General features: G+C 39.1%; 1 protein-coding gene across 1 annotated transcript in view; it reads right to left on the bottom strand.

Moving 5' to 3' along the window:
* The window catches only part of STK38L (serine/threonine kinase 38 like), a 50,671-nt gene that overhangs the window by 4,375 nt on the left and 32,709 nt on the right, over positions 1-13,587 (bottom strand). Inside the window, exons 5-13 of the mRNA XM_056340483.1 lie at positions 13,209-13,292; positions 10,445-10,568; positions 9,721-9,875; positions 8,801-8,903; positions 7,944-8,005; positions 6,223-6,340; positions 5,689-5,812; positions 2,829-2,924; positions 1,085-1,176 (exon numbers count right to left, since the gene is read on the bottom strand). Coding sequence (XP_056196458.1) covers positions 1,085-1,176; positions 2,829-2,924; positions 5,689-5,812; positions 6,223-6,340; positions 7,944-8,005; positions 8,801-8,903; positions 9,721-9,875; positions 10,445-10,568; positions 13,209-13,292 — 958 coding nt within the window. The remainder of the gene's footprint in view (positions 1-1,084; positions 1,177-2,828; positions 2,925-5,688; positions 5,813-6,222; positions 6,341-7,943; positions 8,006-8,800; positions 8,904-9,720; positions 9,876-10,444; positions 10,569-13,208; positions 13,293-13,587) is intronic.

Below are 13,587 nucleotides of genomic sequence, written 5' to 3'. Positions count from 1 at the left end.
CACATATCATGCACACATTACTCTTCTAGGACTTCCTCTTCACTTCTGGCTTCAGCAAGGCTCGTACAGCCTCCTTTTATATTATGAACAGCCCACATGACCGGTGTGCTGCACATGGACACTCACTGCAGTGGGCTTCTATATTTAGCTCTCTGGTTGCTGCTTTTAGAGTTCTAAGCAATATTTTCAACTCAAGATGCCAAACACACAGACAGAAAAGTTTGTATTTAGGTATCTAGATGTACAATAATATTTTCATTGGGTCTGAAATGCCAAAACCAATACAAATGTACTTGGCATTATCCAAATATAGAGTTATACAGCTTAACTTAGGCACTGGAAATTGATTGCTTTTGCATTAAAAGGACAAATTTCTTTGCCATTAAACAAAAGCCATTTCAGAAAACAAACCACCCAGCTTTTTGATAATTCTTACGGTAGTTCGTGCATCTACACTTATCTGTCATCAATTAATCATTTTTAAATATCTGCCTATCTTTAAGCCATTAATAATTAAATGAAACAGTGGAAGCTGGGAGAATCCGGCATGTCAGAGAATCAAGGCTTTTATGTATAAAAAATTCCTACTACTTGCCAATAAAAATGAACAACTAAAAAAACCTTAAATGACTTGCAGAGCCACTGAGGTTCACAAATCATTATGTTAAATAATCATCTGTCTGAAAATTTTTGCCCACAAATATGTGAACATTTATGTTTGGCATGAAACTCAAAAGTCACTAAAGATCAAAAGCAAACCAGTGCCTAACGTTTTACTACAATTGGGGTAGACAGAGTGTGTGATAGAAAACTATATATGCTGACTACATAGGCAAACCATTTTTACCAATAGATTTAATTGTTAAAATCAGTGGGCTTCTTTTCCCTCTAAAATTCTAAGGAAGCAGAAGTTATGAGAGATCATAGGTTTACATTTCTATTTGAAAAAGTCTCTAGAGCAAGTCTGTATATTACCTTGATTAGGGTATCAGAAAAACTAATATAAACAACAACAACAAAAGCATCTGTGGAGTATTCTAGCATGTCACAGACAGAAATTTAGAATTTATAATGGCAGTCTCACCTGGCTGTAAAATATCAGATTCGGGAAATTCATCAAAGTTAGAAGTATCATCAATACTTTTGATTTCTATAGGGATTGCAGCTGGTCTTTCCCTGTGAATAGAAATAAATGCCAGCCTAGTGAATACTAGGAAAACATCCATTTAAGTTCCAGTTTTGTTTAACTTAGTTTTTCAAAGTTACAACATCCCTTTAATTTAAAGCACAAAGTTTCCACTGAGTCCATCAGAGATGTATCTGACTCGCCTGTTTGCTGACGCCACGAGGAGATTTTTTGGTTCCCTATCTAGCATTAGTATCTTCTTGGCAAACTTGAGGAAAACATAATTTTCTCATTAACTGAAACAGCATTCCACACTTAGCTGCCATACAGCTATCACTACAATCTTGGCTGTCACCAAGAACTGCTGTGGTTACCTTCCTTTCATAAACCCAGCCTACCCAGCTGAGCAGGATTCTACTCGCATTTGGAGCCATCAGATGTGTTGCTTTACAATTCCAGCACTCAACAGCCTGGACCTCATCCAAATACCTTTTGACTATAGCTCCTATTTCTGACACTCAGTCACCAGCATCTCTTGTCCAAAATAGGCTGGCTCTGACATGCTACTGCTTTATCAGCTCAAGAATTAGGCAGCCCTTTAAGAAGTTTTAAGGTGGCTTTCAAAGTTTCTTATGTGATCTGTCCCATGAAAGCATTCAAACTGGAACATGGCACTGTGGGAAAGTCATTAATTAGCACCTGTAAACTTAATACTGTTGTAATTATTACAATTAAATGTACTTATGGGCGGAACAGGGAAACCATTTTGCCAGGTTGCCAGATGCAGCATGAATAGATATGTTACTGCTCTTGCTGCTTATTACTGTCTCCCACACTGATAAGTTAAATGAGGCTTTCTGCACCAGAGGAAATGAGAAGTACAAGAGCTGGACAATCACACGCCCACAGTATGGATGTTCATGTAGAAAACTGCAGTATTGCTGAAGAAGCAGATCACCTCAGACCTTAAAGACAGCTGAACAGTAGCCATCATTTCAACTGAAAGTATCTGTAGGGCCATCAAAGTCTGCTCTAAAGGTGTTACCATTTTGGATACATGCAGATGTTTCTCAGCATCTGCAGGCACAAGTTCAGGTTGGAACTGGTACAGCTGCCTTGGCCAGGCCCTCTACCCAGGCCTGACCCAGCAGAATTTGGCCACAGAGGCTACGACTCTGAGGTGAGTCAGTGCCTCTGCCCAGCACTCTGTAGACATACCGGTTCACTCAGGTGTAGTATCTGCACCGCGCAGTAAAGACATGCCCTGTGTTTTCCTCCTACTTGCTGCCTCTCCTCTTCATTCATCTATTTCCCCTGCATTTTTGGAATAGAGTTTGCTTTTCTTGTGCTCCTATTATAAAAAAAGTCAATTATAGCAATAGCTGCAGAGCCCACTGCTACTGGAAGAGGAGCTCTCCGATGATATCAAAGCATACATCAGGAATAACACAGCCATCCTACCACCATTTCTTTCCATCCTGGGCACTCTGGGGCAATCTGAGGCATCTCAAGGCAGTTAAACTCTGATCACATCTATGAATGTCAGCAAGGCCTGAAAACCTTTGCTGTCACGCACCTACTGCCAGTAGCTGCCTTTCAAAATAAAAAATGAATGGAAATAATTATCCTTGACTCCATAGTACATGAAATTCTTGCTTTTATTCTCTCTATAAAATGTGTATATCTATATACACACACATACCTGATATGTCCCCAGTCCACACCTTCAAAAAATGGATGACTTTTTATCTCCTCTACTCCATTACTACCAATTCTATTTTCTGAGTCAATACAAAACCTGAAAAAGTGAAAAAGGTAAGGGGAACGTTACAATAAATGTAGACAGAAGCAACAGCAAATAAAACTGTCACGGTATCCTACATCAGGAATTTGAGGAAGTTCTTTCAAATTGTTCCATTACTCTGGGTAACGTAAGAGCAGCCCATTGCATGTAGAAGAAAAGGGAAATGGAACCAGAATATTGCTGGAGTCCCAGAACAAAAAGCTATGATGACAAGAACTTGTAACTTCTTACAGGTTTGTGAAAAGCTGCTGCAAGTTCTAGCCCTGCAAGATTAGCCTGGAATTGAGGCTTAAGTCCCTACCACTGAAAACTCCTCTGCATGTTCTCAACTAACAGACACACCCAGTGAAACAGGACCACTCTCTGATGTCACATTTTGGAGCTACAATGAGCCAGACACATTCAAAACATAGCACATCCCTATTCTGCCAGCCACTCCCTCTCCCCACTCCTTAGAGGCCCAGGTGCTGGTGGTACCGAGACCCAAGGCCTATTTCTGATATGGCCCAGCTGCATAACCTCAGCTCATACTCCAGAAGAAATTGCCAATTTATGAGAAGCAGCTGTGGGAAAGCCCGTAGAGTCAAGTAAGAAGAAAAAGGTGAAACTGGAGACAGATGGAATTGTTCAGATGGAGACAGTTACCTGCTCCAGTAGGCAGGAGGAAAAACACCAACCAGGGAAAGTATAAAATCCGAATGAAGAAAAATAGGGAGGTGGAAGCTCTCTGACAGCAACTCGGGGACATCAGGGATTTGTTCCAGCGAGCAGCAGAGGCTGACCCTTCTTCTCTGGAATGATGCCTGCCAGGGCCAATGCCTAGCTGGCTGCAAAAGACTCTGAAGTATCTCACCAAGGAGACGATGAGCATACCCCAATGCTTAGCCTAGAAGTTCATTAAATCCTAGCCATCCTTTCTATGTGTTAGCAGAGACGTAACTGCTTTGTATTTTTCGCTGTCCTTGCAATCTCTTTGAGGATGGCAAAAGATGTCAACGGTGACACGAAGAGGGAGTTTACAGAAACAGGAAACAATGCCCATGCCAAAAAACCCGCTTGGTCTTGCCAAGTGTGGAGTCACCCAATGACCTCCTGGCAATGGGGGGTACCTGGTAGCATGGGGATGTGGGCCTCCTGTTGCTCTAAAAGTCAGCTGACCTTTGTTAAATGAAATCCTGTTTGCCTAGATGAGCAAAGCCTCTGGTTGTTGATTCAGTTATCCTGAACTCATAATCTCTCCACACAATCACGTCATCTAGATTTGAAGGCACTCTCCACATCAATGCATTGCAATACAAAAAAAGGTCCCCTTCTTGATAGTTCAGTGAAATTTTCAGCAGGTAATTTAGTAACATAGCAAGTTAGGCTATAAACTGTCTCCAATTAGACTGTAATGTTCTTTTACTTGTAGCTGAGTGTGACTTGGGGAAAAAAAACAACCTGCTTATATTTCTGTTGCAGCCCAGCCAGTTGGTTGATCCCAAGTACTAATAATAGACCTCAAACCTTGTAACAACAGTTAGACAGACTAGGTCTCAGGATTTCTCAAGGCTATGTCTGAACTTGAGCTCATTTTAGTTAAAGAAACTTTAGCATTGTCTGCAACTTCCTTTAACTGAAATATATTTTAACTCGTCCAAGCTGCAACAGACAAAGGACCCAATGGCCAGGTGTTTGTTGCCTAACCTGCTGTTTTGACCTCATTTTAGTAAACTGTAACTAAACATGTTTTACCCTAATGTAAATCCTTCCATATAGGGAGAAAATCGAATAAATTCACATAGTCATTGTCTAACTAAATTCATGAGCAAGAAATGTTAACAAATAAACTGCCTGGAATATCTAAAAATGCCCCAAACTCAGCCAAGACTGAGGAGGAAGAAATCCTCAGCAGCAACACTTCCCAAGACTTTCCAGCTACTCTTTCCAACAAAGAACGCAGGATACTGACAACACACAGGAGAGGTTAAGCATAATGCTAGTGAAATAGATACTGAAAACACAATAAAACTGTTATACACTAACTTATTAATGAGGATTAGCAATAATCAAATAATTTGAACTGTTAGTATCACTGGATTAAGAATAACAGTTTGTTCTATTTCTTACGTTTGTTGTATGCTACTGGAGCACTGCTTGAAATAATAATAAAGTTTACTACTTGGCTCTGACTACAAAGTACATTCCCCTTTTTGCCTTTAATGAATTTGTGTAAGCTTGTAATTTTTTTTTTTGGGGGGGGGGTGTGTCAAAGCTGAAAACCACATCCTCCCCCAAACCTCCCAGGTCAAGAGAGCATTTCTGCCTGATCTTGATCCCTAAACCCCTCACAAAAACTTCAGTGCAAACTGAATGGACTAAAACCTACCATTTTGGAAAAAAGTGAGTAAATCCAAAACATCCAAAGATTTCTGTTCAGTGCATTAAATGCTGGCGAGCAGTTATTTTCTAGTTCCCTCTGAGAAGAGGCAAATTGTGTGTTAATAATTTTTTCCTTCTTTTTTTCCCAGTCTGCTCTGTTTCTCCTAACACTGTGGTACAAATCAAGATCATTACAGCTTATTCCTTCACGTTAAACAAATGGCAAAGGGAAAAAGACTTTTTTTTTTTTCTTAAAAAAAAAATCCATGAAGGGTTGTGGCACAGAAGAAAACAACCTTCCCTCCAATCTAAAACTTCTTTCATGTGGAACAAAATTAACCTAATGGAAGATAAGACTGTCTGGGTGAGTGGCCAGAAGTGAGCTTTTGTTACTGACCTTAGAATTAAATCCTTTGCTTTCTCTGAAATGGGCACCTCTGGAGGAAATACCAATGTTTCTTTCCAGTTCATAACTTTCCTATAAGTTTCTTGTGGTGTTTCTGAGCAGAAAGGTGGATACCCTGCACAAACAAACAGAAAAATCAACAAGCTTTTCCCAGAAAAGGAATGTGACCTGGGCCTCTGCTTTTGCCAGCATGGCACCCAAATCTAACAAGGAGTACTAGCCAAAAGTTTTCTTTTGTAATGTAACATTAAATGGTATTCCGTTACTTCCAGGTAATAAGACTGACCCTCAAAAACATTTAATAGTGAACAATTATTCACTGAAACAACTAACTGAGGCATCATCTCTTGCTGTCTTCTTGGAAAGGTGGAACATTTCAAAGCTTTCTGGAAGCTGAATTTACAGCTTACTTCAGGTGGAACTGAATGAAATTCTGGTACCTCCACTAGGCAGGGAATCAGACTCAGTGAACTAATGGACCCTGTTACCTTTGAAGTGATTCTTAAGTCAGGGTCTTTAACATACCTATTAGCATTTCATACATAATCACTCCCAAAGACCACCAGTCACACAGTTTGTTGTACCCGGTCTGCATAAATACTTCTGGTGCAATATAGTCTGGGGTTCCAACAGTAGAATATGCCTGGAAAAAAAGAATAAACTCTTTAAAAATAGTATGATTTTACACTTTGGAAAACCTTTTCCTGGGGATTCACATATAGGGTACCTTGTTATTTAAGAACGCTTAATTTGAAAATTCACAATATCTAAAATCCCAAGAACATTATTATTCTACATGGGTAAGCACAGAGAACCTTGAAAGTAAATGGAAATCACCCTCCCTAAATGTAATGAAATCATAGATTATTCCCACTGCAATATCAGAAGGTCATCTTAGCTAAAGTTTCAGGTAGCCGCATTACTAAGATATGCAAGATCTGCTGGTTTAGTTTTGGTTTAGGTTTGTTTTGTTGTTGGTTTGGTTTTTTAAAAAGGGATAACCAGTGGTGATCCCTTGATTTGTGCTCTTAATTAATTTGAGCTCTTACTGGACCCAAGCTCCATGCTTTTAACTTTTACAACATGCAGCCCAGATGGTTGTGGCTAATAACTAAATCTTGAGCTATTTCTCTTTACTGATGGAAAATTTGCAGGGCCGGAGGGGATGACCGAAAACCAACAAAAACACTCACAAAAGTCCACCAAGACCAGTTTGGCTAGGAAAAAAAAATAAAATATTTCACCTGTGTTTGTCTGATCAGAAACAAAACACTTCACTTGATTGAACGAGGCCAAGACATTTAGTTTTAAGCCAATAGAAAACCAAGAATATGGCTCCTTCTCATTTTGGCCTCTTATTCTCTGTTGGACTGTTTATTGATTCACCTAGCTTCACCACACAGTTCTGCTACGTCAGTCTTTATGGACCTGGAGATGTAGACTTTTCAGGGATTTGACTCCAAGCAGAAGTAGTAAGGGTGTGAAATACAGCACCTATGAGGCACCATGACTGCAATGTAATCTCATTATATCTCACAAGGAAAGAAAAAAACCCACCCAAAAGCTTTTTGGGAATACTGCAGCATATCACTTCTTAAACAGGGCGTGTAAAACAAAAAGTTCAAAATTTGAAAACTGAGGGGTTTGCAACTGCTGTTTGGTAAAGATCAAGAGCAGGGCTGAAATTCTGAAAACTCATGAATGACCAGATACTTCGCCTTGAGTTAATGCCAGAGCTCCCTTTATTACTTGATTATTCTTCATTGCAAACCCAAGCTGCAGCACTCCAGTCCCAACACCCTCCACTGCCTTTCCATCATATTCCTGTTCACCAAAAGGGCACAGAAGTTTTGCCCACAGTTCTCTGAAAAAGAACTACACAGCTATGCATCTTCTTGTGCCACTGAACCGCAGGAGTTAAACCCAGGAGTTCACACAGGGTGCCAATACCAGATCAGTCTAGAGACAAACACAAGAAGGCACAGAGAAGAGCAGGGTCTTGATAGTCACAGCTCTGGAAACAGACCAGACAAAGCAACCCTGGTCTCTGAGCTATTCCACAACTGGAGTCACTAGACCACCTGCTTTTGAGTTATGTGCAGTTTGGGGAGCTTGAAGAGAGCGACATCTGTAAAGAATGATGGTCTTCCAGTTTTTTAAAACAGCAGCATTAATGCCATGCTTATATTTAACTTTTCTTGCAAATAGTTTAAAAGCAAAAAAAAATTATAGTTTTATTAACTTACCAGCTGTCGCCTGTTCTTCTTCCACGTTTCTGCTTTTCTCTTTGAGTTCATATTCTGAAATGCTAATTTACAAAATAGTTATTAGATAATAAATACATTTTTAAGAATTAAAGGAAAAGGTTGACAGCATTCTGTTTTCAAAGAATAACTATTTTATATCCTTAGAATGCTTTAGTCTAGAAACAATTACAACTGGAGAGGGGAAAAAAAACAGTAATGAGTAACTACTGTCCAATTTGCAGCTGAAACTCATGTAAGTAGGACACATAATCTGCAATTTTAAATTAAAACTTGATATAAGTTTTACAGATCGATTTGAGATCAGCAGCACTTGTTGTTGCAGCCGGCAACATATATTCAGATACGGGTGATGTTTTTTCAAGCAACAAATGAAGAATCCAAGAAGAACTGCAGAGAAGTTTTACATTTGTGGAGTAAGACAAACGTGGTGTGTCACTAAGGCATGTTGATCAACAACTTTACTTTTACAAAAAGGTTCATGAGATTGCCCCTGACTTCAGTTGGCACATGAAACCCATGTTCCTTCTGAAAGAGCATTTCTTTAACTTCACTAACATTGTTATGAAAAGTACATTAAAGTACATTAAAACATAGATACATTACATTATGTGGATTTTTATATGTGTATGAATGTGCAAAAATACATTAACATTGCAGAAATCATAATTTCTTTCCTGTGAAAAGCTTCCATGTCCCAGGGAACATGCATTTCCAGTTTTCCAATTACATGCAATCAGCCTGACCAATCTTGCTTATCCCAGCAGAACTAAATTACGATGTGGCATAGCTGCAGTTCAGAACTGTAGAATTGTTTAACTAGGACACCTTATACTTACAGAAGTCACTTGGTGGGTTGTGTGTAAGGTTCCTGTAGAACTCAGTTCTGTGAGCTTTCTTTAAACCTGTGCATAGCCCAAAATCGGAGAGTTTTACATGACCCTAAAAAAAAATAAAAATCAGAAGATGAAAATGTAATTTAGAAAGGTAGTGCTTGAAAAGGGAAGTTTTAATACTGCACGTGCCTCCTCAGGCCATGATGGACTTGCACAGGACTACCTAATCCAGGGCAAGTAGGCAAATAATGTCTGAACCGTGTACTGCGGGAGCGTGTTTTCTCTCAAACAGGTTATTGCCCCTGGGAATGGTCTACAATTCTGCAAAAGCTGAGGGCAGCTAGTTTGCCTGGTTTTGTTTTGAACTGGATACCACTGAGACTGAGTAAGCCTCCAGGATAACATTCCTTTGTTTTGATGGTAACCTCACTTTAACCAGGTTTCCAGCCATCAATACCAGATAGTCCACAGACTTGTGTACAATACTTACTGAGTGTGAGACTCACTGTAGTCAGTCTAACAGACAGAGTGTTTCTGCTGGTGACTGGACAGTAACACAAATGAGATAACTGTAGGAACTGAACTGATTATTTAGCATTGCTCGAATGTTTTGTGCTTTCATTTGTCTTGAAGTAACTGAGTGTATCAGTTTTTAATATGCATGAATATGAGCATTTGGATACCCTAAGTGGGTCAGGCTTGACTTAAAAGGGTTAAAAGCTTTTCCAACAAAAAACAAGGGCAGTTTTGCTTTAAGTATATTGGTACAAGGAAAAGATAGTTAACACCACTTTCTGTCTTTACTCCAGCTAGTTTAAATCACTGGTGTGGCACTACTGGTTCCCACCAATTAGCACCACTCTAATGGCATCATCTGCAGACAGATATTTAAAGCATAGGCAATTTACATGCACATGACATGCCTTAGCATCCAGCAGAAGGTTATCTGGTTTAATATCTCTGTGGATGAATCCCAGTTGGTGAATAGCATCTATGGCCAACACAGTTTCAGAAATGTAAAACTGTGTCTCCTCTTCTGATAAGGTATCTTTCTTCATTAGTAAGGTCATCATGTCACCTAATCAAAGAGAAGAAAACACAGCTTAGAAATCAGAACATTTTAATCACAAGACTAATTCTACATGAAACCCCAGTAGAATCCAAATTTAACCTTGTAACTGGCCTTATAGCTACTAATTATAGAACTATTACTGTAAGGACCTACAAACCCAACATACTTTTTCAGTAAACTGGATGTAAAACTGTTGAAAATTCTAAATAGGAATTTTAATTGGACAGCCCAAGAAGATAATAGTGAATTGTAACACATAATACATGAATTGCACAAATAAACTGTTTAAACAAGAGGTTTTATTTTGATTTTACTGTTAATAGCTTCAGCAGTATAAAGCAGAACATTGGATTACAGTAATTATTTAATCCAAGTCTATTTTAACACCCCTTCATAACCTTTCTCTTCCCCTAAAAATCAGGAATGGTTACATTACTGTGACATCTTTTCAACAGCATTAAATTGTTTATTATCACAAATCACACAGCATCCTTGTTTCTAAGATTTTATGAAGCTGACAACAAAAACTAAGGAAGAGGTACTTTTATCACCTGACACCACAGCATACAGCTTACCTCCAGGTAAGAACTCCATGATCAGGTAAAGGTTTCTTTTATCCTGAAAGCTGTAAAACATTTTCACTACCCAGGCTCCATCTGCTTCAACCAAAATATCTCTTTCTGCTCGGATATGGGCCACCTAGATTTTTTTTAGAATTACCGTTATTAAAGGACAATTTAAGTATTTCAGCAACAAACACCACATTATATTCCTAGTCCTACGATCTATTTTAACGATCTTTACTAACAAGGCTATTTTTCATGCTCTTTTCATATTCATATTTTTCATAATTTTTAACTAGATCCTACAAAGTCCTCAGAAAATACCCACCAGAAATCAACTTAATGTTGAAAATAACCATTCACACAACTCTGCTGAAGCAATCTCTAGAAACACAAAGCACAGACTGCTAAGCAGGGTTTGGTTTTTTTGTTGGAAAGAACTCATAAAGCTGGTGGAAAAGTGCAATTCCCTTCTTTACTACACCCTAACATGAAATAGGAACATCCAAAAAAATTATAAAGCTGACCATCACAGAGCTTTATATGGTAGTGTCCCTACTGCAAGCTGAGACAAAAATTTAACATGCCATTCAGTGTGCAAATACTGACAAAAACATTGGAAAAGGCCAGAGCTGGTCTTAAAGAATGCAAGAACCAAGAGGTAAAATGGTAGATGCATTATGATTACTGTCAGAAGTTACTAGATTTCTCATATAAGTATACAAAGAAACAGAAAGCTAATAACCACTTCTATATAGATAGTTTAAACTGAGTTAAAACTCACAGTTTAAACTTGGCAAGATAAGCCTGGGGAATCTTCTCTAGCAAAAGTGACACTGTCTAAACTAATTTCTTCCTGCAAAACCCAATTCCTTCATTGCTGTGAAGAAGAAATGCCTGACTTACAGGGAACTGCTGTCTGGTTCCCAAAGCCACATTGTGCACGCCACCGATGGTGCGTGAACCCCTTCCAGATGGTACACGTATGTATGCACATACAGGGCATACCTTACTTGAACTGCACGGTAAGTGCCTTGGCCAAGTGGGAAAAGGACTGGGATGCATTTCAGGCCTTAGAGATGATGGCAGGTAGCAATGAGCTCAGCGGCCAGTATTAAAGCAGTGCAAAAATGGTAAGGGTCTTGGGTTATTTAAGGGTGGGGGGTGCAGGGAGAAGATGGAGCCATTCCTCCAAATGATGTGCATGAAGCTGACCCAGAACTAATACAGCCATGGCTGCTGCTGATGTTGGTCCTGGGCAAGTGAGTTTGGGAATGTCTGACCTTGCCCAGGATACTGCAGTCCCAGCTGAGGCTTTGAAAAATATACAGAGAGCTGCTACCCCATGAATTCACTGGAAAATAAGAATAATAGAGATTGGAGGAGGGGTGTATGTTTCACTAGAACGTACCCTCATCCTGAAGAAAAATGAAAGACATATGCATGGAAAAAATATTTCTTGACAGCTCTAAGAGTTTCATTATTCATACACTAGAAGGCAACTTCTGGAGAGAAAATATGTACACTATTCCAGCTTTGAGGGCTATTACCAATTAACAGCAGTCTTCTGCATCTCTTCACCAATTCTACTGGCCAGGAACATCTTCACATGTGTATGTTCTTTTCACAGGGCCATGGGTTCTCTCTCTGCAGTAGGCACTCCAGCTTTGATTTATCTAGCTCTGTCTATTGTTATTTCTTTCTACCCTCTGCTCCTCAATGTAGCTATAAAACACAATGTTAAAACCTTGCTTAAAGAACAGCCAGGTTATCTCCCAGTGCTATCAGGCTTGAAAAAAAAAAAAAAATCTCAATTTTCTTGTATTTGTGCCCTGTGTTGCTTTCCATTGAACAAACCAGGCAATGAAAATTACAGCAGATAAACACTCTCCAAGGAAGATTACTGTCCCGAACTAAATGGAGAGTGTGAGCTAAGCCTCCTTGCCACATCAGGTTCTGAAATGGGGGCAAGGCTTCAGAGGGCCACACACATCCTGGCTGCTGTGCAGCACATGCTGCTCCTCTGGTTCCCTATATTCAGGGCATGGGCTTGAGAAGACAAAAAGTCTGTGCCAGGGGGAAAAAAAAAAAAAAAGTATGAGTACCAATGCAAAGAAATGTAATATAAGATCAAATGATGGGTAAGGTTTGCACTGGTAAGAAGTCTTCTTTCATCTGCCCTTTCCCTTGAGACATTCATACTTGATTTCTTTGCTTTGTGGTGCTACAGTACTTGCTGTGTCTTACGGGGAATTTGCAGTGAATTACTAACTAAAAAGTGAAAGCAAACCCCAAACCAAACTAATAAAAACAAAGTAAAGCAGAACAAGACAAGAGCTGATTAAAAAGCAAAATAAAGGAAAACAAAGCCAATGAACAATGTGACATCTGTCAGTATCTAACCACCAAAAGAAAACATCAAATAATCTCAGTTTTCACTATGGCACAGTATCACTTTGCAAGAAGCATCTCCTTGAAATGCAGTTTTACAGATTAAGTACCATAAGGTCTGCATTGATAAAGGAAGGGAGAAAAAAAAATACTTGTCACTATTCCAAATAAAACATTTTTCAAAATGCTATTACATGACCTTCTTTCCTAACTTCTGCTTATTCTTTTGTACTACGGTAGCAACTCCATAAATGCTTTGGGCTGCTATATCATCATTAGGGCTTTCGAAGTGGAAAAAATGGCCAAACAGTATCTGCCACAAAGAACTGTGGGAATTTTCTAGACAGTATAAACTTGAAATCTAGGGGACTTATCCAACACAAACCTGCTCTTTCTCCAGCATATCTGCTTTTCTTAGTATCTTCATTGCATAAATGTGACCAGTATCCTTCTTCTGAACAAGGCGTACCTATAATGAGAAATATAACCCAAACAATTCTCTACCTCAGAAACTAGACCCCAGCATGGAATCTACTGGAAGGCTCTACTGGGCATGGAACAGTTCCTTTGTTAAACGTTCAAAAACACACGGAAAACAGAAATGTTTCTACACAATGTACAACACTAGTACTAGTGATGAAGTTTGAAGTAGTTATTTTTTTAGAAAAGTTAGCAGCCACTAACTAAATTCCAGGTAGCCGTGAGATTGTGTACACTAAAATTCAGGAGCAGATACAACTGTGATGTGACACCAGGCAGGCAGG

Source organism: Falco biarmicus, chromosome 5, assembly GCF_023638135.1.
Source record: "Falco biarmicus isolate bFalBia1 chromosome 5, bFalBia1.pri, whole genome shotgun sequence".
NCBI lineage: Eukaryota > Metazoa > Chordata > Aves > Falconiformes > Falconidae > Falco > Falco biarmicus.
This window is presented reverse-complemented; position numbering and strand designations above follow the sequence as displayed.